This window comes from Stenella coeruleoalba (assembly GCF_951394435.1).
Source record: "Stenella coeruleoalba genome assembly, chromosome: 3".
NCBI lineage: Eukaryota > Metazoa > Chordata > Mammalia > Artiodactyla > Delphinidae > Stenella > Stenella coeruleoalba.
In genome coordinates, this window is record NC_137148.1 from 154,651,518 (window position 1) to 154,674,755 (window position 23,238).

At 56.9% G+C, this 23,238-nt stretch overlaps 1 protein-coding gene across 3 annotated transcripts; it reads right to left on the reverse strand.

Moving 5' to 3' along the window:
- Nucleotides 1-6,480: 6,480 nt before the first annotated feature.
- Nucleotides 6,481-22,216, reverse strand: PDLIM7 (PDZ and LIM domain 7). 3 transcript variants are annotated; one of them, XM_079918000.1, is made up of 13 exons: nucleotides 22,150-22,216; nucleotides 21,091-21,196; nucleotides 17,198-17,349; nucleotides 17,087-17,117; nucleotides 16,075-16,091; nucleotides 15,676-15,812; nucleotides 15,478-15,514; nucleotides 14,452-14,513; nucleotides 14,068-14,305; nucleotides 12,890-13,070; nucleotides 7,181-7,301; nucleotides 6,969-7,084; nucleotides 6,481-6,813 (listed from the first exon to the last, which is right to left on the reverse strand). In XM_079918000.1, the coding sequence occupies exons 2-13, from the start codon at nucleotides 21,184-21,186 to the stop codon at nucleotides 6,727-6,729; spliced, it is 1,275 nt and encodes a 424-aa protein (XP_079774126.1). In that variant the 5' UTR covers nucleotides 21,187-21,196; nucleotides 22,150-22,216; the 3' UTR covers nucleotides 6,481-6,726. The 3 variants fall into 3 exon arrangements, with proteins under 3 accessions (XP_079774126.1, XP_079774125.1, XP_079774127.1); XM_079917999.1 differs by lacking the exon at nucleotides 16,075-16,091 and adding an exon at nucleotides 16,495-16,613; XM_079918001.1 differs by lacking the exons at nucleotides 6,481-6,813; nucleotides 6,969-7,084; nucleotides 7,181-7,301; ... (2 more) ...; nucleotides 14,452-14,513; nucleotides 16,075-16,091 and adding exons at nucleotides 14,980-15,271; nucleotides 16,495-16,613.
- Nucleotides 22,217-23,238: the final 1,022 nt, after the last annotated feature.

Genomic DNA, 23,238 nt, shown 5'->3' on the forward strand with positions numbered 1-23,238 from the left:
TCCCAGCCCAGAATGCCTTTCATCTCCCCATCCCGAAGCCCCCTCCCCAGCCTCCTGCTCACTCAATTTCACATCCAAAAAACAGAAGCCCTACCTGCATGCTCTCCCTTCCTCAAATTCCTACTTCCCCCCAGCCACCTACAAACTCCAGCCACACCCACTCTTACCTCTTTGCCATCTATATTTTTAAACAAACTTAATTTTAGAACAGTTTGAAATTCACAGAAAAATTACAAAGATAGTACAGAGTCCCCATATGCCCCATGCCCAGTTTTCTCTATTTTCAGGGGAGCAAGAAGTTTCCCTGCTCACCCTCCTTGGAGCCTACCCTTCACCCCTCCACATCATTATCATCCTATAATTTGTACATCTGTAGTCTGTCTCCTTCCCGCATTTCCCTGGCACTGCTCTGGCCAAGGTCACCAGAGACCACTAAATTGCCAAGTTCAGTGGCCCTGTTGTAGTCCTCAGTTTCCTCAACCGGTGGGAGCAGGGTGACCAATGATCACTACCTCTTCTGCAAATCTGCCTCCCATCAGCTACCTGCTGCCCCTGAAACCCACACACTCAGCCTTGGTGGGTGGGTGCTGGGTGCCTCCTTGGAGGCCCTCCCACCAGGCTTTCATGTCTACCACTCCCAGCACTGATCACCCTTCAAGTCTCTCCCACTCCTAGATCTCCAGCTCCTCCCTGCCCCTCACCCCCTCAGCACTGGGAGCCTAGTCCAATGGCTTCTGGGTCCCCAGAGTGGAAAAGCCAAGAAAGAGAGAGGATTCAGATCCAGAAGCTGGTCACTTGCTGTGTGACCTTGAGGAAAATGCTTTCCCTCTCTGAGTTTCCTCTTTGACAACATGTTGTGAGGATAAGATATGACTGGATGAAGGCTTAGGAAGCAAGAACCTCTTCCCCTTCCTCCTTGCAGCCCCGCCCTCCCACGCCCACCTTCCTGCTCTGCACTCCCCCACACCTCTCAGAGAAGGCTTCAAGGCTGACATGTAGGTTTCAGGACTTTTTCAGCACCAGCTGGTGGAGCCTTCTCTGCCCTCACCCTCCCTCTGCAAGTTCCTACCAAGCACACCTTCAGAATTTGCCCTCTCATCATTACAATGCTCCCAGCACTTTCCAGGTCTTGCCCCTGGCATGGGGCCAGCCACTTTCACCACTTAGCTCTGCTCCTGAGCTGCACAGACTACCGTGTGACTTTAGACTCTGCTTGGCCTTTCTTGTCTCACTATAAAATGGGGATGATAATGATGGTACCCACCTCATAAGGTCTGTTTGAGGAGGTTTTTTTTTTAATTTGTTTATTTTATTTATTTATTTTTGGATGTGCTGGGTCTTTGTTGCTGCGCATGGGCTTTCTCTAGTTGCGGTGAGCGGGGTGGGGGGGCTACTCTTTGTTGCAGTGCGCGGGCTTCTCATTGTGGTGGCTTCTCTCATTGTGGAGCACGGGCTCTAGGCGTGCGAGCTTCAGTAGTTGTGGCACACAGGCTCAGTAGTTGTGGCTCACGGGCTCTAGAGTGCAGATTCAGTAGTTGTGGAGTATGGGCTTAGTTGCTCCGTGGCATGTGGGATCGTCCCAGACCGGGGCTCGAACCCATGTCCCTGCATTGGCAGGTGGATTCTCAACCACTGCGCCACCAGGGAAGACCCTGTTTGAGGATTTTTAAAAAGTATCTAGAAAATGCTTAAAATGGCAACTGCACATAGTAGGTGCTATTGACACGTTGGCCATTATTACTATTTCACGGCTGGGAAAACCGAGGTTCAGAGAGGGGCAGTTACTCGCCCTGTAATACACAGCTGGTGAGTGGCAAAATCTGTATGGGAACCCCAGTCTGTCCTGCATCATTTCAGCATAGCACACACCCTCCCTGCTTCCCCTTCTAGCACCCCCATTTTTGCATCCAGGGGCTGGCCTGGAATTTGGTGGTAGCTCCTGAGGCTACAGCTGTGGGGTCTAGGGAAGGAGTCAGGGGGCAGGGATCCTAGGCGTGGAGAGCAGGATGTCTGCCCAGTGCAGTGGATGTCCATGGTCAGGCATCCCTGCCCGTCTTCCAGTTGATTTTCCACTGCAGGCTCCAGAGGGGAGCATGTGATTCAGGCCAGTGGGTCAGAACCAGTGACTGCTTCAGGAATGGACACATGACCCAAGTCAGTCCAATGGGAGCCAGCCCTGAGCTGGCCCCACTGGATGTGGGCCTGGAGCTGGCTGAGGGGCGTCTTTGCTAATAATGGGGAGAGTTGCCTGAGAATAAAGCCAGCACTGAGAAAAGCAGAACTGAGAAATGGAGGTGGGGGGAGATCTGGGGGTGGGGGGTGCGGACAGCGACCCAGGGGCTCAGAGACTCCTGATATACATCCATGGGTACTGGATCCTGCTATGTCTGAAGGCATTAACCTTTTAAGTTAAATGAGACAGATTATCCCTTTTTTTTTTTTTCTTTGACAGGCGAACATAGAAGTACAGAAAAGAGAGAAAGAAGGTAAAGAATTCCAGCATTGAGTCCTCTTAATAACGTGTCTCTTTATAATCATTGGGCTATCCCTGTTTTTGCTTAAACTAGTTTGAAATGCAGCTGAGGGTCCTTCCTAGTTGACCTAGTCTCCAAGTAGTAGTCATTTTTGTCAGTGGCAAGGGACATGGGTGAAAGCTGAGTTGACCTTCTACTGCTCCCGGGCCCTGAGTGGGAGAACCTAGGCTGGTCTTGGGACTCTCCCTGGCCACTCTGTAGTGACCCCACTGCACAGTCTCCCAGGGCTGACCCCAGCCTCCTGAGTTCTCCGCAGGCTCCCAGCAAGCTTCTTCTTGCCCCACCATAGCTCCTGGAACCCTAGGGTCACCCCCACATGCCCTACCCTGCTCCACTTTAGGTCCCAGTTGGGGAGGAGCCCTTCCTCCACTCTCAGGTTTGGCTTTGGACTCAGGCCAACCCAGGTTCGAATCCCAGCCCTGGCTGCTGCCCCTGTGTGCCATGGGGCACGGGCCTTTAGCCCGTAGCCTCAGCTCCCTTCCTATAGCAGGACTCTGTGTACCCTGTGAGTGTTCCAAGGCCCAGGTGGGGCCCAGCATCAAGAAGGCAGCACCAGAATCATCAGTTCCTGCCTGTGTACCCTGTACTCCACCACCTGTCTCCCTGCTGACTTCCAATGAGCTCAAGCTGCTTAGGGCTGGAAAATGCCCCTCCCTGGCCTGCTGTCTCTCCAGTTGCCCACTCAGCCCCCCGCCAAGGGCTCTGCCCTCTCGGCTGGGGGGACTGCACTCTCCAAGGGTGCTAATGGCCTCCCATGCCCGGTACAAAGACATTTCCCAGTACCCTTGGCCTCCACCTGCATAGCCTCACACCCAAGCTTGAGAACACCGTGATCCCTGCAGTTCTGTGTTGGGGAGGGCGGGTGCTTGGAGGTGCCGTGGGGGAGCACCTTGGCCTTTGATCCATGGAGCAGCAGACCCGGGCCATTCAGGCTGGGTGGCTCTGGACAGGTCACTTTCCCTCTCTGAGGGAAAAGTCCCTCAGATGTTCAGGTCCCTCATCTGAACATCTTTAATGATATCTCTCTTAAGCATGTTTTGATGATTAAATGACATCTAAGAGATTGCTCTGTGGTTCCGGCAGAGAGAGAGGTGGCTGTTCAGAGCAGGTGCCCATGCTTGTTTTTACTTCCATCCAGACCAGCTCTGCTTTCCTGAGGTTCAGTCCCCAGCTCTCTGCTCTTTGCTCTACTCTCCCTTTACATCTGCCCTCCAATTTCTTCAACCACCTTCCCTTGGCAGGAGCCTCCAAGCTGCCTCCTCCACCCCTCTTGGCTACTCAGCTGACCACGACTGCTAGTGGTCCTCTGGGCCCACCACAGCCAAGCCTCTTAAGACAGCCGTCTACACTCTCATCTACACCCTCCCCCTTGATCTTCCAACCCTGGCATCGGCCCCAGCTCTCTGCTAAACTGATCTGGCAAACTTCACCCTGTTGCAAAAGGCCATGGGGACTCCTCGGCCTTACCTGCCTGGTTGACACTCTTGGCGACTTCTGGAAACACTCCTTTCCCGCCTGGGCTTCCCTGCCTCAAGCTCCCTCCCTCCAGAGGCTGTGGTCCTCCACTTCTGGCAGCTGCTTCTGCTTTCTCTGCCCTGTGCTGTGATGTTGCTACTCCTCCATCTCTCATATCTTCTCTATGCTGCGGCCCTGGCCATCCTCACACTGGATTTGGTCCACGTTTTTTTTTTTTTATAGGATTTTAAAAAAATCTAACTTAGTTGCCAACATTGAAAAACCAAATTTCACATAGAAGTCTGAATCTCTGGACGCTGTTGGTAAACTGGCAGATCTGGCTACAGCTCAGCATTCCCACAGGGCTGCCCCCAAAAGGCCCCCCACAGACGGCTTCCAGCAGCACTCACCATCCACTCCTCTCCATGGAAACCAAGGATGGACTGAGAGAGCTTCATGGTTCAAGAGAAGTGGGAGGGAGTATATTTCTTTGTGGAAGTGAAAGATACTCTGCATTTAATATGCCAAGGATGTCTAGGGACTTCCCTGGTGGTCCAGTGGTAAAGAATCCGCCTTCTAATGCAGGGGACATGGGTTTGATCCCTGGTCAGGGAACTAAAATCCCACATGCCACGGGGCAACTAAGCCTGAGTGCCACAACTACTGAGCTCACGTGCCTCAACGAGAGAGCCCGTGTGCCGCAAACTACAGAGCCCACGCGCCCTGGAGCCCACGTGCCACAACTAGAGAGAGAAAACCTGCACGCCACAACTAGAGAGAAGTCCGTGCGCCACAACGAAGAGCCCATGCCGCAATGAAAGATCCCGCATGCCTCAATGAAGACCCTGCATGCCTCAACTAAAGACCCGACGCAGCCAAAAAAAATAAAATAAATATTTTTAAAAAGGCAACAAGAAATTCTTAAAAAAAAATAAGCCAGGGATAACTATGTTGAAAGAAAATGACATCTTACCTGCCTTACTCCTGTTGTGACCTGCCTGGGCCCCTCTCTGGGCATCAAAGACAAGTATCTGTGATAACTACCCCAAACTCACTCCCAAATTGAATCCAAGGTGAATCTAGACTTGAATATTCTGCTGCTCCCTGAATTGGTCTCCTAAATGTCCCATAGGCACCTCATTCAGTCATTCAGCAAACATTCACTGGGCATCCACTGTGTGCTAGGCACTGTTCTAGGCTCTGGCAAGACATCATGAAATTGGAAAAACCCGAATGAACTTTTTGGCCAACCCAACAACACAGGAAGCCCTGCACTCATGCTCCAGGGGTCCTCGAGAGAACACAACAGAGAGGCCCTTCTCTTCTCTTAAAGAGGACAGGCCCAAGCATCTGTTGAGAATGACAACAACTTTAGATGTGCTGAGGTTCCTCATGCCAAGGGAGCCCTGGAGGACAGGTGGCCATGGGCGCACTGAATTGTCTTGGCCTAGTTTGGGGCCTCTCCTCAGTCCTTCTCCAGTCCAAACTTGGAACAGGAGAAATGACAGTCTCCCTGGGGTAGTGGAGGGCACCAGTGGGAAGCAAGAGACCCCAGGGAAAGATGGGGCCACCACCATAGCCTCCAGGTTTTGAGGCAGCAGACAGAAGTAAGCTTCCGAAGGATCCTCCCTGGAGCATGGACTCAGTGCCGGCCAGTCCCAGGGCAGTGCAGCCAGCTTCGTGCCTGCCTTCTAGTCTGGCTCATGGCTCAGCATCTGTGCGACTTTGGTCAGGTTTCCTAGGCTTTCATCTATAAAATGAGAATAACTGCAGGCACCTCACAGTGTTGCCAGGAGGATCATGTAAGATGATGTGAGGAATGACTGGTATACTCCAGATGTCTAGCAAACCTGCCTTCCTTCCTCTCCTCACCTCTCATCCCAGGTCTCCACTCTGGGCTCCCTGGGACCTGTCACTGGATCCCATCTCTGCCTTTTGGCTTGTTGCTCTTCTCTTCCCCTGAGTCCTGCCCCTCCTCCCAGTCTCTCTCCTTCTGTTCACCCCACTCACGGCTCTCGGGGCTTTTTCTACAACACAGATCTGAGCACTTCTGTGCCCTGATCTCCCCACCGCCACCTTGCCCTCAGGAAGCAGTCCTGGCTCCTTGTCCTGGCACTTGTGGCTTCCCAGGACCAGAGGGCTGCCCTCTCCAGCCCCACCTTCTTTGCCTGCAGCATACAGATGGCAGCGGTCCCTCTAGGCCCTCACTCTGGCGTACTGTTTTCCATGTCCCATCCCTGAGGATGCCCCTCAACTCCTCTTCTCTGACCTCCACGCCAGGCCAGCCCAGGTGCCCCCCACTTCTGCGGGTGCTGGGCCCAGCACATTCGATTCCCCTTTGCCTCCTCCTGCTGACTGAGCGTCCTCCGTGTCCCCATCACAGGACCACCAGGACAGTAAGCCCTGGAAAACTTAATCTCCACCCTGCTACGTGCCTCAGATCCCACCTTTCTTGATGCGTAGGGGGAAGTGCACGCTGGACACAGCTGGATATAGGTTTATTGTGGCACTGGACGTGAAGAGGGGCCGGTGAGGCCAGCACCAGTGTGCGGAGGTGGTGGAGGGAGTGGGGGGAGGTGAAGCGGGTGGGCAGGGGCTCGGGGAACCGCAGGCTCAGGCCAAGAGTCGGGGTTGGGCAACTTTTGCTGGCCCTACCCAGAAATCTGGGGCGATGACTCCAGAACCAGCAACCCCTCCAGCTGGACAGGGCAGGGTGGCAGCAGTGGGTGGGAGGGGCTCACACGTGGGAGAAGGCGTGGCTCTTGCAAAGGGGCTTGTCCTTCTTGGAGTAGAAAGTCTTTCCTTCCAGGTTGATCTGACATATCTGGGAACAGCCAAGGTCCAGTTACATGGGGTTGGAGGTGGCAAGAGAGGCCCCTTCCCAACCTCTTCGGAATCCCAGAGGCAGGGGTGGGAGGGAGGCTGGTGAAGAACACAGGGCTCTGGGGGCGGGGCCTGAGTCGGAGGAGGGGCACTCACCGCGCACACGAAGCATGTATCGTGCCAGCTGAAGCCCAGCGCCTCCAGGAAGCGGTCCCCGGCATCGATCTTGAAGTCACAGCCTCGGCATTTTGTGCCAAACATCTTCTCATAGTCTGGAGACACACAGAGAGGAAGGGGCCCCTGGGTTCTCCCCTGCCGCGCCCCGCCCCCTCACCCAGCCCCGCCTCCTTGCCTGTTCCACCCGATACCTCGCTCGCAGTAGGGGGCCCCCTCCTCCATATAGAAGGCCCTATTCCGAATGGGTGTCTTGCAGGCCGCACAGGTGAAGCAATGCACGTGCCAGGTCATCTTCAGGGCGTGCATGATCTCCTGGGAGGAAGCGACAGTCACTTGGCAGCTCAGCACCCTCCTCTCCAGAGCCGGGGACACAGGAAAGCAGGCTTGGGTCCTCTTTCTTTCAGGGTAAATGTTACGTCTGCACACGCATTGCTGCTACTTTCTTTCTCCAACCCTGAGGTCTCCCCGTGGCTGTCCACCACGCCACGTCTAAAGCTCAGCTCCCCATCTCTGCACCCCATACCTCTCGCATTCCCACAGCTGTCTCCATCTCAGTTGATGGCAACTCCATCCACGTGGACCAAATTCCCTGCTTTCTCCCACACCTCACTTCAGGTCCACCAGGAAATCCTGCTGGGTCCACCTTCAAGATGCGTCCAGATTCTGAGCACTTCTCACAGCCTCCCTGATGTGAGATGTGAGCCTTGGGCACCTCTGACCTGGATGACTGCATGAAACTGGCTTCTGTGCTCCTCCTTCTGCCCTTACAGACTGATATCAACCTGTGCCAGGCCACATCCTTCTCTGCCCCAATTCCTGCCTAGTCCACATTTCTCTGAGCAAAAGCCAAAGCCCTGGGAAGGGCCCAGAGGCCAGCAAGTCTGGCCTCTGTCCCTCTGCTCTCCCCATATGGCCTCTCATCCCTGGTTGACACACCAGGCACACCGTCTTGGGGCTTCACACCAGCTGTCCCCTCTACCTGGACTGCTCTGCACCAGATACCTGCAAGGCCCACCCCTCACCTCCTTCAAGTTTCTGCTCAAAGGTCACCTTCTCCATGAGGCCCACTCTGACACCACCAGTTCATAGGCCAACCCGCCTTCCCAAAGCCACACTCCCAATAGCGCTTTCCTTTTTTCCATAACATACTACCAGGTAATTTACCTATTTTGTCATTGCTTATTGTCTGCTCCCCACCCCCCTCTTCTTCCTGATCCAGTGTAAGGTCCAGGAGGGCATGAAATACCAACTGTCCTGTTAGTAGGTATATCCCAACAGTGCCTGGTCCATGGGTATGCATCACAAGTGCTCGTGAGTTGAGTTAACCTGCTCCAATGGAGGCCTGCCAAAGCAGAGGCTGCTGGTGGGCTGAGCTCTCCCTGGGGCTGGGACCCCCGGGCCAACCAGGGCAGCAGCATTCCTATCCGGAGCAGGCAGAAGGCAATGTGGAGCCCGGAGGGGGGATCAGATCTTTGAGTTCAGCCAGACCTTAGCTGTATGGCTTGCCCAACAGCTTTACCTTCTCTTTAAATTTGGCTCCTTCCCTTTTGAACTGAGAGCCTAATCCCAGCTTTGCAGGGGTGTTGTAAAGATGGTCCCACATCTAAAGCCAGGGGTCCCAGACCCAGTACCTGCCAAGGCCAGGTGGGGACTGTGCTGCGGGAGAGCACCTGTTCTCCCTGCGGGGGTGGTGCTGACCACTTCATTCAGGAACGCCTGGAAGGCTCAGGTGGAAATCTAGGTGTTAAAGTCAAATCCAGTTTTTCAATGTTGGCCATTAATTTAAAAATGAAGTGTGGACCAAGTAAGACAAGACATAAGCGTGGGAAGCACCTAACTCTCAGCTGGCCCGTGTGACCTCTATAAAATCTGTCACAGGAATTCCCTGGCAGTCCAGTGGTTAGGACTCCATGCTCTCACTGCTGAGGGCCCAGGTTCAATCCCTGGTCGGGGAACTAAAATCCCACAAGCTGTGTGGAGTGGCCAAAAAAAAAAAAAAAATTTGTCACATCTCACATATACCTCTCAACCACCCTGGCCAGAAAGTTACTGCCACCCCCATTTTAGTGAGGCCCAGAGAAAGTGACTTGCCCCAGGTCATACAGCCAATAGATGGTGGAAATGTGTTTTGAGCCCAAGTCTGGCTCGCTACAAAGCTGGCCCTTCCCACTGCCTGGTGTTGCCTCTTTGCAAGGAAAAGACAAAGGGTTGGGGGAAGGAACTTGGCTGTGAGCCCACAGAACAGGGTCTTGGCAGGAGCATGGGGAGCCCAGAGCTGGGCCCAGTGGGAACATGGGCAGGGAGGCAGGTCTCTGCCAGTATCCAGAAGAACCCGTGAGCCAGTGTTCCCTGTCTCATGACCAAAGCTTCCTAAATCTATCTGCCTCTCCCATCCCACCATGCTGACCCAGGGCCAGCAGCTCAGTTCTCCTCCTCTAGCTGTCTCCCTCTGCCCCAGGGAAGCTTGCCAGGCACACCTGACCTCAGAAGTCCCCAGCTCTGAACTTCTAACACGGCCCCTGCCCCCCTCTTCCGCCTCATCTCACACCCTCCCTGTGTGTTGCCTTGTGCCACAGCTCTTCCCTCCTCTTGGAGCACTTTCCCCTGATCCTTCTCCAAGCTAATTCCTACTCATGTTTTAAGTTCAGCTTAGAGGCCACTTCCATCCACTCCTTCAAGTGTTAATTGACCACTTCCTATATATTGGGCACAGCATAATGTGTGAGCAAAACAGCCCTGGTCCCAACCCATGAAGTGCACCCTGCGGAAGAGATGGGACAACAGGACTGGAAGGTAGTGAGCAAACAGTGGGGAGCCTGGGCTGGTGGGGAGGGTGGGTATCAGGGAAAGTACCCCTGAGGAAGTGCTATTTGAGTCCCGGATGAGAAGAAATGAGGTAAAGAGTGCTAAAGAGTATTCCTAGCAGAGAACAGCCTGTGCAAAGGTCCTGTGGTGAAGGGAACAGCACACTGGCAAAATGGAGAAGCGCATGTGGCTGGAGCATAGAGTGAGGGGGGCTGGTGGTGAGTGGTGAGCCTTGAGAGCATAGTGTTCCAGAGGGTCCCCAGATCAGGGGACAGGTCCCCTCTAATGTGTCCCCTCCAACTCTGCTGAAACAACCTGATTGTCCTGTGTTTCTCTCCCCACGCTCCACTCTGAGCTCCGAGAGCAGGCATAGTCCCAAGCACCAGGCACAGGGAGAGCCCAAAGCGCGTGGTAAATTGGGAAGGTTAGCTTTCTGCCCCATGCGAGGGTGAGGTAGGAGCTTCCTGGGGTCTGTCAGGCCCTGGAGTCCCTGCAAGAGGGGAAGCTGAGGGCCCTTGGGCCACACTGTGGAACCACTGGCCTGGGCTGGGGCAGGAGCAGGGCTTGCCACCTTACTCTGGGCTTACTCTAGGACCCAGGAGCCAGTCAGGCTCTGTGAGCCTTGCCTCCTCATCTGTGGCCTGGGTGATAACCCTGCCCACCCAAAACTGGGGCAGGGAGGGACAAGAGTGCCGTGCAACACAGGCAGGGCCATCAGCGAACAGCAGGACCTTGATCTGTGGGAAACAAACCCAGATGCCAGCTTAAGAAAGGTCCTGGGATCCAACCCGTTCCGCTAGAACAGTCCAACAGGGTATGGCCTAGGCTGGTGGAGAAATTACTGTGATCTTGGGCAAAATTTCCTCAACTGTAAGATGAGAATAATCAAACTGACTTCGTAGTACGATTAGTTGGATGCCTACGCATAGTAAATTACCCACAACACAAGACTGTGATAATATCCTTTCTTCCCTTCCAGTCTACTGATGGAACCCCCATTTTTTGCTGGGCACATATCTATACCAGACTATATTTCTCAGCCTCCCTTGCAGCTCAGTGTGGTTATGCGATTGAGTTCTGGGCAATGGGATGGAAGCGGAAGGGTTGGGTGGCAGCATCTTCTAAAGATGGCTCCCAAAAGCCTTCTTCTCATTCCAACATCCTGCTGGTTGGAACGTGGAAATTTTGCCTGAAGCTCAAGCGGCATCTTGGACTACAAGTGGTAAGTAAGCCAATGTTGAGAATGTCCGAGAAACAAGATCCAGGAGCCTGGATCTGCCTACAAGTCCCAGATTGCCCACCTCTGGACTTTCTTAGGTAAGTAATAGCCGCCATTATTTTTTCTATCACTTGCGGTCAAGGTAATCGTCACTAACATGACCATCACTACAGAGCTCTCTAGCCACATCTGGAAGCTCTGCCTATGAATCCAGAAATGGGGAGAAGCGTGAACGGCAAGAAGAGCCCAAGCTGAAAGTCAGCAGTGCCTGGGGCTGCTCTGGCTCGGCCCTCATGCTCTGCAGCCTTGGGCAATTTCTGCCTCTCTCTGGACTTCAGTTTCCATACAGGTACAACTGAAACCCCCTCAACTTGTTACCCTGCCTGTTATGCTCCCCTTTCCTCAGGCTGCTGAGCCCCTGACACCCTCAGAGTCCCCTTCCTCTGTGTGAGCTCCTGGGGGCAGGGCCACGCCTGTCTCTTCACAAGGTGTCCCTAGCGTGGGGCATACTGCCCACACTCAGTAAAGAGAACGAATGGGAGAAGGTAGATAGTGCATCACTCTTAACCCATGACCTGTGCTGACTCAAGTCCCAAGCCCAGCTCTGGGTGGCAGCTAGGTTGCCCTGCCGGAGACCAGGCCAGGCTATGCTGCATATTTAGCCTCAGCGAGGAGAACAGGATTTTGAATCACAAGTTTTTGAGCCTAAATTTCTGGCTTTGCAAATCAATAGTCCTGTGTCCTTCAAGCCCATCAAGTCATCTTTCAGAGTTTCCGTTTTCATATGTACTAGGGGCGGCAGACACGGTGTATTAGCCTCCCAAAAGCCTGTCACAACTCCCTTCTCTTTTGCCTTTCTCCCTTACAGAGGACAGAAGCTAAAATACTGGATTTGCCAGCTTCCGCCATGGTCCAGGTGCTCACAGGATAACAATTCCAACAACTGAGATAAGGATTCAAGTTCCTGGTTTTTCTTCCAGAGTCAAAAGGCAAAACCTCATTAAAAGAAAGCATCTGCCCCAACCATGATACAATACACTTGAGGACAAAGATCTACATGCTAAGGGTTTCGGAACTTAAAAAGAGGAAAAGCCTAAAGGCATCCTTGAGCTGCTATTCCACCCCTGGAATTCTTGTGATTGAAGTAAATATTACTCCTTCTGTTTCAACCTCTGTAGTGGGGTTTTCTATTACCGAAGCTGAATGCAATCCCCACACAGCAGCCATCTCTTGTTTTGGCCTGACTAGCACTTACCTCCCTTCTTTGGGTAATGTCATCCTGGTTTTATTTTCAAGGAACCAGTCCTGTGGTTCAGGCAAGGCCACCAGACCCCACTCCAGGAGGGGGTGTCACCCAGGCCTGGCCAATTAGAGTCATGGGGCTTGGTTCAGAGATGGGTATCAGCACTGGGACTCTTTATACATCAACTGGCACAGAGATGCTCTCTTTCACTTTGTGGTGCTAACCTGGGGAGATGTAACCCTGGAGCCACTGTGGCACCATCTTTGCCGCTTTCTAGGGAAAAGCATGCTGGGAACTAAGCCAACAAAGATGAAACCAGAGGCAAGTAGTAGAAAGACTCCTGATGACCCCGGGATACGCATTCAGCTGGGCCTGAAGTTAGCACCCCTCAGCCTTTCTGATTATTTGCGCCAACACTCTCTTGCTTGAGCCCTTTTGAGTGGGATTTAGGTCATTTTTAAGAGGATCCTGATTAATGAAAAGTAAGGTCAATATAGCAGCCCGACTGTTAGGCTGGTAAGGTTCCAATAGGCTCCTGCAGGGAGAGCTCCCAGGCTCAGGAGTTGCTCAACAACACTCCTCAACACTCAAGGGTCAGACTTGCCTTCCCAGCCACCCACCAGCCCCACTCACGCCAGTGATCTTCTTCTTGCATTTGGCACAGCTGGGTGCATAGCGCACGTCATAGCAGGGCGGGCAGAAGATGGCGCCCTTTTCCTCGAAGAAGCCACCCTCTTCCAGGACCTTCCCACACTGACTGCACACAAACTCCTCGGGGTGGTATGCGTGGCCCAGCGCCACCAGGTAGCGGCCCCTGGCGGGAGGCAAGGGCAGTGAGCAGGAATGGATGCAAACGAAGTCGGGGTTCCTGGCTAGAACCCCATGGAGTTTACCCAAAACCTACTATGAAGCCTTGAAGGGAAAGTTAATTCTCTCCATCTCCAAATAGGGGAGAAACAGGCTTGGGAGGTGACTTGCCCAAGGTCACACAGCAAGAGAGACAAAGCTGCACTGTTTTGATGACAGGAGATGAGGGAGAGGGGCAGTGTTGGAAAAGGAGGAAGGTTACACTGGGTGAGAGCTGCTGATTTGGGCCTAATAAGTTGAACCCAGGGAATTGGTGCCCTGGGTGGGGGGGGCAGGACGCCTGGAGTGCCCGTGAGCCCTGAAGACCAGTGGGCACTTGAGCTGAGCCTGGTGCCCACCCTGTCCTGCTTGCCTGTTCCATCTGGCCTGGGGAGGGCCCTGCAGGTCCCAGAGAAATGGGGATGTCTGAAGGAGGGGGTGCTTCACAGAGCCTAAGAGCTGACAGGAATCTAGAGCAGTGCAGGGCCTGGGATGAGAACTACGAAGGCACACTGTCACACTGATTCTGGGGGGCTGTGTGACTCTGCTGGGCCCCGGGGAGCAGTGCAGAGAGGGAGGGACTTCAGAGGCTTAGCGGAGAGAGACCGAGTGAGCAGGAAGGAGAGAGGCAGAGGGACTGGGAAGGGGAGGCCCTTCCTTGGCCAGAGAGCAGCAAGTCTAGGGCTGCAGCTTGGCTGTGTCATTGGCACTTCCTCCATTTCACCAGGGCAAATGCTGAACAGAGGCTAATGACGGGTGGGCTGCGGGTAAGGAGTGCGGGATTCAGAACCTGAGGAACCAGCCCAGGTCCCTACCCTCACTCCAATAGGGAACCGAATCCTCATCCTCCCGCAGGGGCGGCTGAGATGAGTGGGGAGATATATGGGGAGCAGAGATCAGAAAGACACCAGGGCTGGACTTGAGGTCAGGAAAGACCACGGTAGGAAAGGAACAGGGCCACCCACCGGATGACCTTGTGGCACTGGTGGCACACGGGAGTCTTGCCATTGCTGCCACCGCCGCCTCCAGGGCCCCCTCCAGAGGCAGCTTGCACAATGGAGGTGCGGTTCTGCATGGGCGTGGGTGTGGCTGGCTGGGTGTGCCGGGTCAGCACCGTGCTGGTCTTGTCCGGGGCGTAGCGCTCGGCGAATGCAGGGTCCACAGCCCAGGGCGGGCGGCTGGTGGGGCTGGGGGTGGTAGGGCCTGCCAAGGCCAGGAAAGTGACTCCAGGGGGGTGCCCAGGGACGCCACAGGACCGTGGGGAGACCCCAGGGCAGCTTGGAGGGGCCCACCCCCATGCCTCTGGAGGCTACCCACCCTTCCCCAGGCCCGAGCCCACTCTCTCTCACCAGGCCAGGGTTCCTGGGGTGTAGCTGAAGCTGGGGCTGGGGCTTCTGTCCTGGGCACCTGGCTGTAAGATCTGCCATTCAAGGCCCTGCACGGCTAAGGCTCCTGGCATGGCTCCACCCCCCAACCTTGGTCCTGCTGGCCCCATGGGAGATGTGTGGGTGCATGAGAGCTGCTGGGTTGGACTCCAGGTCCCACTGGGGTAGGGATGGGTAGGGCAGCTTCTCCTAGCCAGGTTCCAGCTGGCTGGTCTGTGGCACAGGGCTGGGAGGTGGAGCAAGGCTCTCACTTCTGGGGCAACTCTTGGGTCTCCTTCTGATGGCAAGGTCCCCTTTTCTGGGTACCCCCACCCACTGAGACCCAAACTGGCAGGGCCCATACTGGATCTTATCCATCTAACACCCCCTTACCCCAAATGCAAACCAAGCCTACAAAGATAGAAGACAGAGGCAGAAAAAGCAGGGCCGAGCATGTTTATTTTCATGCCTAAGCCAGCACAGACCTGGCAGACAGCAGTACCATAGGGCAAAGAGTGAAGACAGTGTCAGATGGAGCCGGGCCCTGTGCCAGGAGGGCAGCCGAGGCCAGGCCAGTAGGAGGCTCAGTCCAGGGGCAGGAAAGGGAGGGGTGAGGTAGGCAGAAGCTGGAGGCACCAAGGTGGGGGTGCCTGGGAGGAGGAACAGAAAGAGAGAGGCAGAGAGGGCAGCCAGCCGGCGAGGGCCAGGCTACGACTGCACGTTGAGCACGTGGGCAGAGCGCTGGTGGTGCCAGTCCCGGAGGCGGGTGTAGCGTGGGCTCTGCAGCTCCAGGACATACTTTTCCCTGAGGGGCAGAGAGAGAAGGAGGAGAAAGTGGAAGGAAGGAGAGATGGAAGGGAGGAAGGGAGGAAGGGAGGAAGGGAAGGAGGACTGAAGAAAGGAAGGAGAATGGAGAAGCCTGGCTAGGGATGGCCAGGAGCAGACACAGGATGGTGGGTGGAATGGGAGAGGCAGGAAGTGAGAAAGAGGGGCTGGAGCTCGTCCTGTTACCTTGATTTCTTCAGATGCTCCTCATCCGGGTCTTGCACTGAGAGGGCAGAGGCAGGCATTGACCAAGAGCAGACAGAAGGCCACCCCAGCCCTGAGCCCTGGCAGAGGGTCACGGGGTGCCGGAGCAGGCTCCAGCTAAGCCCAGGCCCGGGTTGGGGGCCAGGAAGAGAGTCTGCCCTGCCCTGGGATGGCACTTACTGAACTCGGTGCCCGTGAGGTGGGCGAGAATGCGGAAGGAACGGGACTGGCCTGTCCCAGGCCTCGGCCGCCAGTCCTCCGTGTCCTCCATCAGCCGCTGCTTGCTGGCATCTGGGACCAGCGGTCGGAGCGGCTGTCTGTGGGGAGGGTGTGGCTCAGAACCTCATGCTGGGGTGGGCAGTGGGGGCAGCCCCTCCCCAGATTTGGTACATGTGGGCTATGGTGATGGCAGAGTGGGGAAGGGCAAGGCCAGGGCCCTGCTGGGTGGGAGGTTGGATAGGTAAGTGAGAGGGGAGGAGGGCAATCAAGGTGAGAGTAGGGCAGCCAGGGTGGGGAGGGGCCACCACCCAGAGTGCCAAAAGGAAGAAAGAGAGGGACAGGCAGAGGGGGCTCACTGACTTGTCAGGGGTCTGCACCTGTGAAGGAAATAGACACATGGACAGATAAAGGGACAAAGAAATAGACAAGGGGAGGAAGAAAGACGGCATGGGGTCAGAATAGCTTGAGGCAAGGCTGCACTGAGCGTCTAGGGCTCAGACGGCCCGACACTAAACCCCAACCCCAGGCCACCAGCGAGGGGGCGCTGCCTCGTTCAGAGCCTCCAGGAGGACAGTGCCCAGGCAGCAGCCACACCCTCGGTGGGGCCCTGTGCCTGCAGTCCCCGCCCTGGCCGCCAGGGGTCGCTGCCGCACGGTTCCGGCCGGGCTGGGGCACAGCGCAGACTGAGCAGCAGCGGGCAGCGGGCGGGCGTGGGGTTGTGGACAGATGGCGTGGGCGGTGGGCGGGCAGGAGGGATGTGGGCGGGCAGGGTGGACGTACCCATTCTGCTGCGGGGCGCTGTCAGCGGGCTGGGGGGCCCCGAAGGGCCGGGCCGTCTTGTTGAGGGAGGCGCTGGGTGCAAAGGTGTACCGCGGGGGGTCCGCGGCTGGGGCCAGGGCCTGGGCGGAGACAGAGCGGGCAGGGCGGGCAGGGCGGGCAGGGGCGGGGACCTGGCTAGAGTGGGGTGCCCCCCTGGCGCGGAGAGGACTGCGGCGCTCCAGCCCCACCCCCACACATCTGGCCTGAGGCTACGGGGAAGGGGCGACTCGGGTTTCAAGGGTTTCAAGGGGCCCATTTGGGAGCGATGATCTCAGCCCACGCGGCCCGAGGGCTAGGGCGGACTAGTGCAGCTTGCAGCACAGGCCGGCGGGAGGCAGACAGGCAGACGGACAGACAGGCAGATACGCGTGGTACCCTGACCGTGCGGCAGCCCCCGGCCCAACTCCCAGTCCCCAGACTCCCCAGCTCTGGCCTCCACCCTCTACTCCCAGCCAGGGATGGGGGTACCAAGGCTGCACCAGGGAGGGCAGTTCAGCCCAGACGTCCAATCCCACCCCGCCTGCCACCCAGATGTCCCAAGCCCCTCACATACCTTCTGCGGTTTGCTCTGAGGCGGCTGGGCCCTAAAAGAGAAGGGAAAGGGGTGTTGATGGGCAGCCCCAATGGCATGCCCACCTGCCAGGCCTGCTCAGCGCCCGCATACCTGCTGAGACCCAGGCTGAGGCGCTCCCCACAGGCACGGATCTTGTTCTGGGCTTCGATGTGTGTGAGGCCCCCCGCATTCTCACCATCGATACTCAGCACCCAGTCGCCCACGGCCACGCCGGCCTGCGCAGCTTTACCTCCAGGAGTGAGCTATGGAGAGACAGAGGATCGTGGAGGCCCAAGGCTCTGCAGGCCAAACTCAGGCCAACAGCAGCCAACCCTGCCTTTCCTTAGCTGCCCCACGTGCAGAACCCAGAGGCCTCTTCATTCAACATATTTCTGGGCAGCTGCTGCATACTAAAGCCATCTGGAAGGGGGTGGGGCTCACCTGAGCTTCACCACCGCCCCAATCACCCTGCTTATTTATTCGTTCACCTCCAGGGACCCTCCCCACAGTCCAGAAACTGCTGACATCAACAAGCAGCCACCTTCAGGCTAAAACCCAAGCTTCTCAGCTCCAGCCGCAGCCTTTTGAGGCCCCTGCTGGCCTCTCGCCCAGGCCATTCCACCCACCAGACATGCCCTCTGGCTTGTGCGTGTGGCATGTACCTCCCTGAGCACTGTTGGGTGCTCTCATTGACCTCTTACATTCCTAGCACCCTGTCCTGGAGCCATCGTCAGGGATCTACTGGAACACTTCAAGCACCAGGAATAGGCCCCCTCACCTCTAGGTTCCCGGTGATCAGTGTGACTGAATGGGGTCCAAAATGTCAGCTGGGGCTTCATAGGTTGTAAATAAATATGGATGTCACCCCCAAGCCCTCAACTGCCACATCACCCTCTGCCCCCAATCCTTCAGGCTCTGAGTTGTGAATCCCTGGTTCCCATGGCAAATGAGAAGCAATACTAGGCTGGAAGGAATGGTCACCACCAACATGAGCTGAAACCATCAGGATGACTTCTGGGAAGTGGTGGGCTTTGGCGAAAGGAGAGTGGGATGGGCTGCCTATGGTGTGAGAGAGTCCAGCTATTTACGACGGCCTCAAATGCTGGAAGGAACCAGGATTTGGCCTTGAGATTGGGAGGAACCAACAGCAGTTTTAAGGCCCAGGGTGGGGTATTTGCCAGGGTCCAGATAGAGGTGACCCTGAAGAACCCCACTGGGCCCTCCCAGCCCTCTAGCCTAGTGGCAGCAACACAGGCAGGAGTGGCACTGCTGTTCATAAGTCTAAGCCCACAGGGCTGCCTGGCCATCTGGCAAGGGGCCTGGCATTGAGCAGGCTTGTGGGGAAGTGCTGGGAGGCAAATTCACAGTGAGATTTGAGGGGTACAGGCTGTCTGTGGCCCCATGAGGCTCATCAGGTAGGCTGATGCTCAGACTCAGTTGAGGCAGAGAGAGGAGATAAGGGGTTCCAGAGAGATGGCAGAGGGACCAGATGCAGAGACTAATGGCACTAGGGAAAGAAGGGAGAACTGGGTTTGATGGCTCTATTTCATGCTTGGGAAGTTAGAAGGGTAAGATAGCTGGGTGGCCCTTTCTTCACCTGCTAAATGGTAATAGCAGCTTACGCTTATTGAGTACCTAGTACTGCCACACACTGAATCCTTCAACAACCCTGTGGAGTAGAGTCTGGGAATATACCTATTTTACACATGGAAAAACAGAGAGGTTAAGTAACTTGCTTCAAGTTACCCAGCTAGCAACTCAAGAGGCAAGGCCAGGACCCTGACCCTAAGGCCCCACCCTACCAGGCCATCTCTGCTGAGAGCTGGGGCCCAACTCAGAGGTCAGCCCTCTGGCTTGAAAGACCCCCTGACCTCCTAGCTGGGTTTAGGGCTTGGATCCCCTACTTACCTCTAGTCCAATCCAACCCCTTATAATGGGCATGGGGAAGTGACGCCCTTGCAAGGAAGTGACTTACTCAAGGTCGTGGTGAGTCAGTAGACGGGAAACCTGGTCTGGCCACTCCCTACCCACACTGGCTGGCTCCTGGGAGGTGTGGGCTAAGCCTGAGGTGGGGGTCTCAGGTTGAGCAGGAGCAGTTGGCTCCCAGAGAGGAGATGGGGAGCTGGGGACTACTTCCTTCTCTCGAGTGAGGAGGATAGGAAGCACAGGAGGGATAGGGGAGTGATCAGAAAGGTGGAGACAGAAGCAGAATGGGGGGGCCGGGGGGGTGGGGTGTGTCTGGAGAGAGAAGCAAGAGGGCCCAAGGGACCAAGGAGGGGAAAAGCCAGGGGGCTGGACACTGCATGGAGTAGCGGGTGAGTCAGCCTGAGGGCTCCACTGAGCAGCCCAACCCCCAAGTCCCAGACATTACCTCATCTCCCAGGCCCGGGCCTACAGCCAGCCCTAGCCCCTCCCTGCCCCACTCCATGCTGGGGTCAGGGGAGAGAAAGGGTGCCAGCCCAGCTCAGAAAAGACCACCCCACACACCCACCCACCAGGGCCTAGGTCCAAATCCAGGGATGGGCTCGGCTAGTGGCCCCACCCACATGCTGGGGCTGCTGACAAGGAAGCCTGGGCTCAGACTGCCCCCAACAGGCCACATCTGAAAGTCCACCCCTTAGGCTACTTTGTTGCCCATCCTCACCAATGAAGAAACTGAGGCTCAGAGGTCAGCCAAGGCCCCAGCCACACTGGCCAGCACTTGCCCAGGGAGGGGAGTATAGGGTAGGTTTCCAGGGCTGGCAAGGCTTGAGAACTGGGTGTGGGATAGGTGTATGTGGTAGGGACACCACTGCCCTTGGCTACCTTGCTGGTAGGGCAGCTTCCAGGGAACCCTGTGGAAGGGTCCCTGGGAACAGTGACTGCCTGCCTGCCCTGGCCACCAAGCCCAACTCTGACAGACTGCCTTGGGGCCCCCTCTAGCTGGGCCCTCTGGCCCCCTCCAGGCTGTGCTTGCCCTGGGCTTTCTGCCAATAGCTGCCTGCCCACCAGGAGCCTGGGTGGGTCTCTCTGGACAAGCGGATATGGTGACAGGAAGTCCCCACCCCCTCCTGACCCCCAGGCCACAGTCAGAGACACCAACCCAAGGGCTGGCCTCGTGCTCTCAGTGCAAGCAGTTTGTTCTATGTCCCACAACTGACCCCACAGCTGGAGCCACAGCCTGGTGGTGATCAGCTGAGGGGCCCACTCATGCGGTTCAGGGGTCCAGGCCTAGGCCAGCTTTTTTCCAGCTCTGCAGACTCCAGCCACCAGTTGGCCATCCCAGCATGGGACTGCATTCTTGGGCTTATAAGGCAATCCCCCTGCCATAGGGAGGAGCCAGCCCTCAGCTCCACCCCCACCAGAACAGGCTCTTGGGAGCTGAAGTCACAGCCCTAGAGCCCGGTCCTAACCCCTGCTTGGGGTCAAAGGCCACTGCATCCTGAATGGGACCAGTGGCTGGGATAAAGGTCCTCACATAGGCTGGGGAGAGGCAACCCACCCACCCACAAAAACTACAGGCCATCCCTGTGCCTGAATTCCAATCCCTGCTTTGCCATGGAATCGCTGAAGGAGCCCCTTCACCTCTCCAAGTTATCTCAACTGGATAAACAGGATGACAGTTGCTATTCCTTGGGTGGCAATGAGGATGGAGTGAGATCCTGCAGTCAGAGTGCCCTGCCTGGGGTCCAGCTCCAAGCATTGCTCCCTGAAGCAGCTTAGGCCCTTCCTGGAGACCTGAGGCTCCCCTCCTCCAGAAATGGCATCTCCCTGAGCCTCGAAGGTGGCCCCAGGAGCTTCGTGGACTGGCATCAGGTACAGTGCAGTGCTGTGGAAGTGTGGGAGCTCCTTTCCTAGTATCTGCCTAGTTGGCAGTCCTTGTGGCAGGAGCCCACATCTCTGGACCTGGACACCTCCTGGCCTACTGGCCTCAGCTCACTCCTGCTCAGACGCCTCCCATCACTCACTGGAGATCTGAGCACCCAAAGATTCCTGAAGGAGCCCCTGCCTCAACCTAGGCTCACCCGGGAGATGGAGAGGGGCACATTGAAGTCCTTGCCCCCCTGCAGCCGGAAGCCCCAAGGTGCTGGCCCCTCTAGCACCACCTTGAAGGAATCCATGGTGCCGCTCCTGAGAGGAGAGAAAAGGTGAGTGATGCATAGTGGGTGCACAGGCAGGCCCATCACAGGACACCAGCCTCGGACTAGTGCCAGGCAGGCACGGGCAGACGCTGAGCACACCCAGGGGGAGGGTAGGCGGGCACCTTGTTAGGTTTGGCTGGGCTACTAGCTGGCAGACCTCACTTTAGAAAGACAGGGGCAACCCCCCTTCCCTAAGGAACTGGGAGGGTGAGGGGAGCCCGCATCCAGTCTTGAGGTTCCTCTCATCCAGGAGTGGATCGCAGGGCTAATTTGGCACGGCCTCCTCCCAAGCCAACCTTGAGCCTCGGACTGGACGGCAAGGCCAGTCCGGGGCCGGCGCTCCTCTCCCCCGCCCCCAGGTCCCGGCAGGCAGGCCTCGACTGGAGCCTGCTCGGACTATATAAGGCATGTAAGCTGACACTGTGCGGAGAGCCAGCGGAGGGAGCACACAGGGGCTTCGGACGCGAGGGGGAGGGGTGGGGAGGGAGGCGGCTGGAGCGGGTCCTAGCCATTCCAGGCCCAGTCGAAGCTGCTGGGAGCCAGGGCGGGACCCCTGGGCGCTGGGGGGGACTGCGCGGGGGCGCGGCCCCTGCGGAGGCTGGTGGGGGCTGGGACTCCAAAGCGTGGCCAGGAAGGGGATTCATCGTGGAGCTCAGTGGGGGTGGTGCCTCCCACACAGGCCTGCTACCATCCAGACGTGACTCAGTTTCTCCCGCCCGGGCCCCATGCACTGGCCGAGTCCGGGGAGTAGGGAGCGGCGCAGGCGCCAATCAGCCCCGCCGCAGCCGGCTTTGCCGCAGGAAGGCGGGGGCGGGGGTAGGGGCTCCGGCCCACCGGAGGAAGCGCAGAGCTGGCTAAGACCCCCAGTACCCTCTGTGGTCCCCAGTAGGCCTCTGCTACCCGCCTGGTCCTGCCCGAGACGCCCCGCGCTGTCTCATGTACCTGCCCGGCCCCGCCGGGGCGCTGCTCGCCGGCGATCTCCAAAGATCAGCGTTGGGATCCGCCGCCCGAGTTCTGACCCCGCCCCCGTGGCCGTCGTCCGCTTTGAGCCCGCGTAAGGGGGCGGAGCCAGATACCACGCCCCTGTCAGAATCACGGCCTCTCGGGCGGTGGGAAGCCCCACCCAATCCTTCCGCTCCGCCCAATCACGAAGTCCCATCTCGCTTTGAGCTGTAAGACACGGTCCTCGGGGCTTGGACGGGGCCTGGGCGGGGACTGGGCTGCTGGACGCCTTCCTCGCCCCGGAGCCCGACCCGCCGTTCTCCTGGCCCCTTGCGCCTCCCGTTGGAGGAATGGAAGGAAAGCCGCCTTGGAAACCAGACAGATCTGGACCTCAGTCATCTCTGAACCTTAGTTTCCAACTCGGAAAAATGGGACAATAATACTCGCCTCTCAGGGCCGCCGTGAAGATAGGCACAGTTTGGCGTAAGGCACAGCCATTGGCGGTTCCAGAATTTCTAAATCGGACGGATTTGGTAGAGAGTTGTGGGGGGGGTACCTCGAGGTGGGGTTAGTGGAGGAGGACACAGGGGAGCTTGAAGTTAAGTTTGCAGAACACTCCACTGAAAGCAGAAAATAATGGCAGCGGACGGAGGTGGAAGGGCCCTTGGCTCGGCCCCGATCCTGACCTGTGGGCCCTGCCCTTACTCCTACCCCCGACCCCCGGCAGTCAGCAGCCTGTGGCCCTGCAACCACGGCTCAGCGCTGACTGTCGCGATGGGCTGTGTCCTGGTATCCCGCTCCAGAGCGTGCAGCGCCTCCTATGGTGGTGTCAGCGTCCCCACTTTGCCCCAGTGCTCAGCCCCGGCAGCTAAGCGCAGGCGGCGGGGGAAATTGAGCAGGGACCGAAGTGTGTGGGTGGACGAATAGGCGTTCACCCTTCAACTCTTTTTAGGGCATGGCCCATGCTATTCTCCCCCCTCCACCATCATCTTCTGCATCACCCCCTCACTACAGAAACCGATGTAAGCGTTCTCATCTTTAAAGAAATTCTCTCTTGATCCCACATCCCTCTCCAGCTATCTCTCTTTT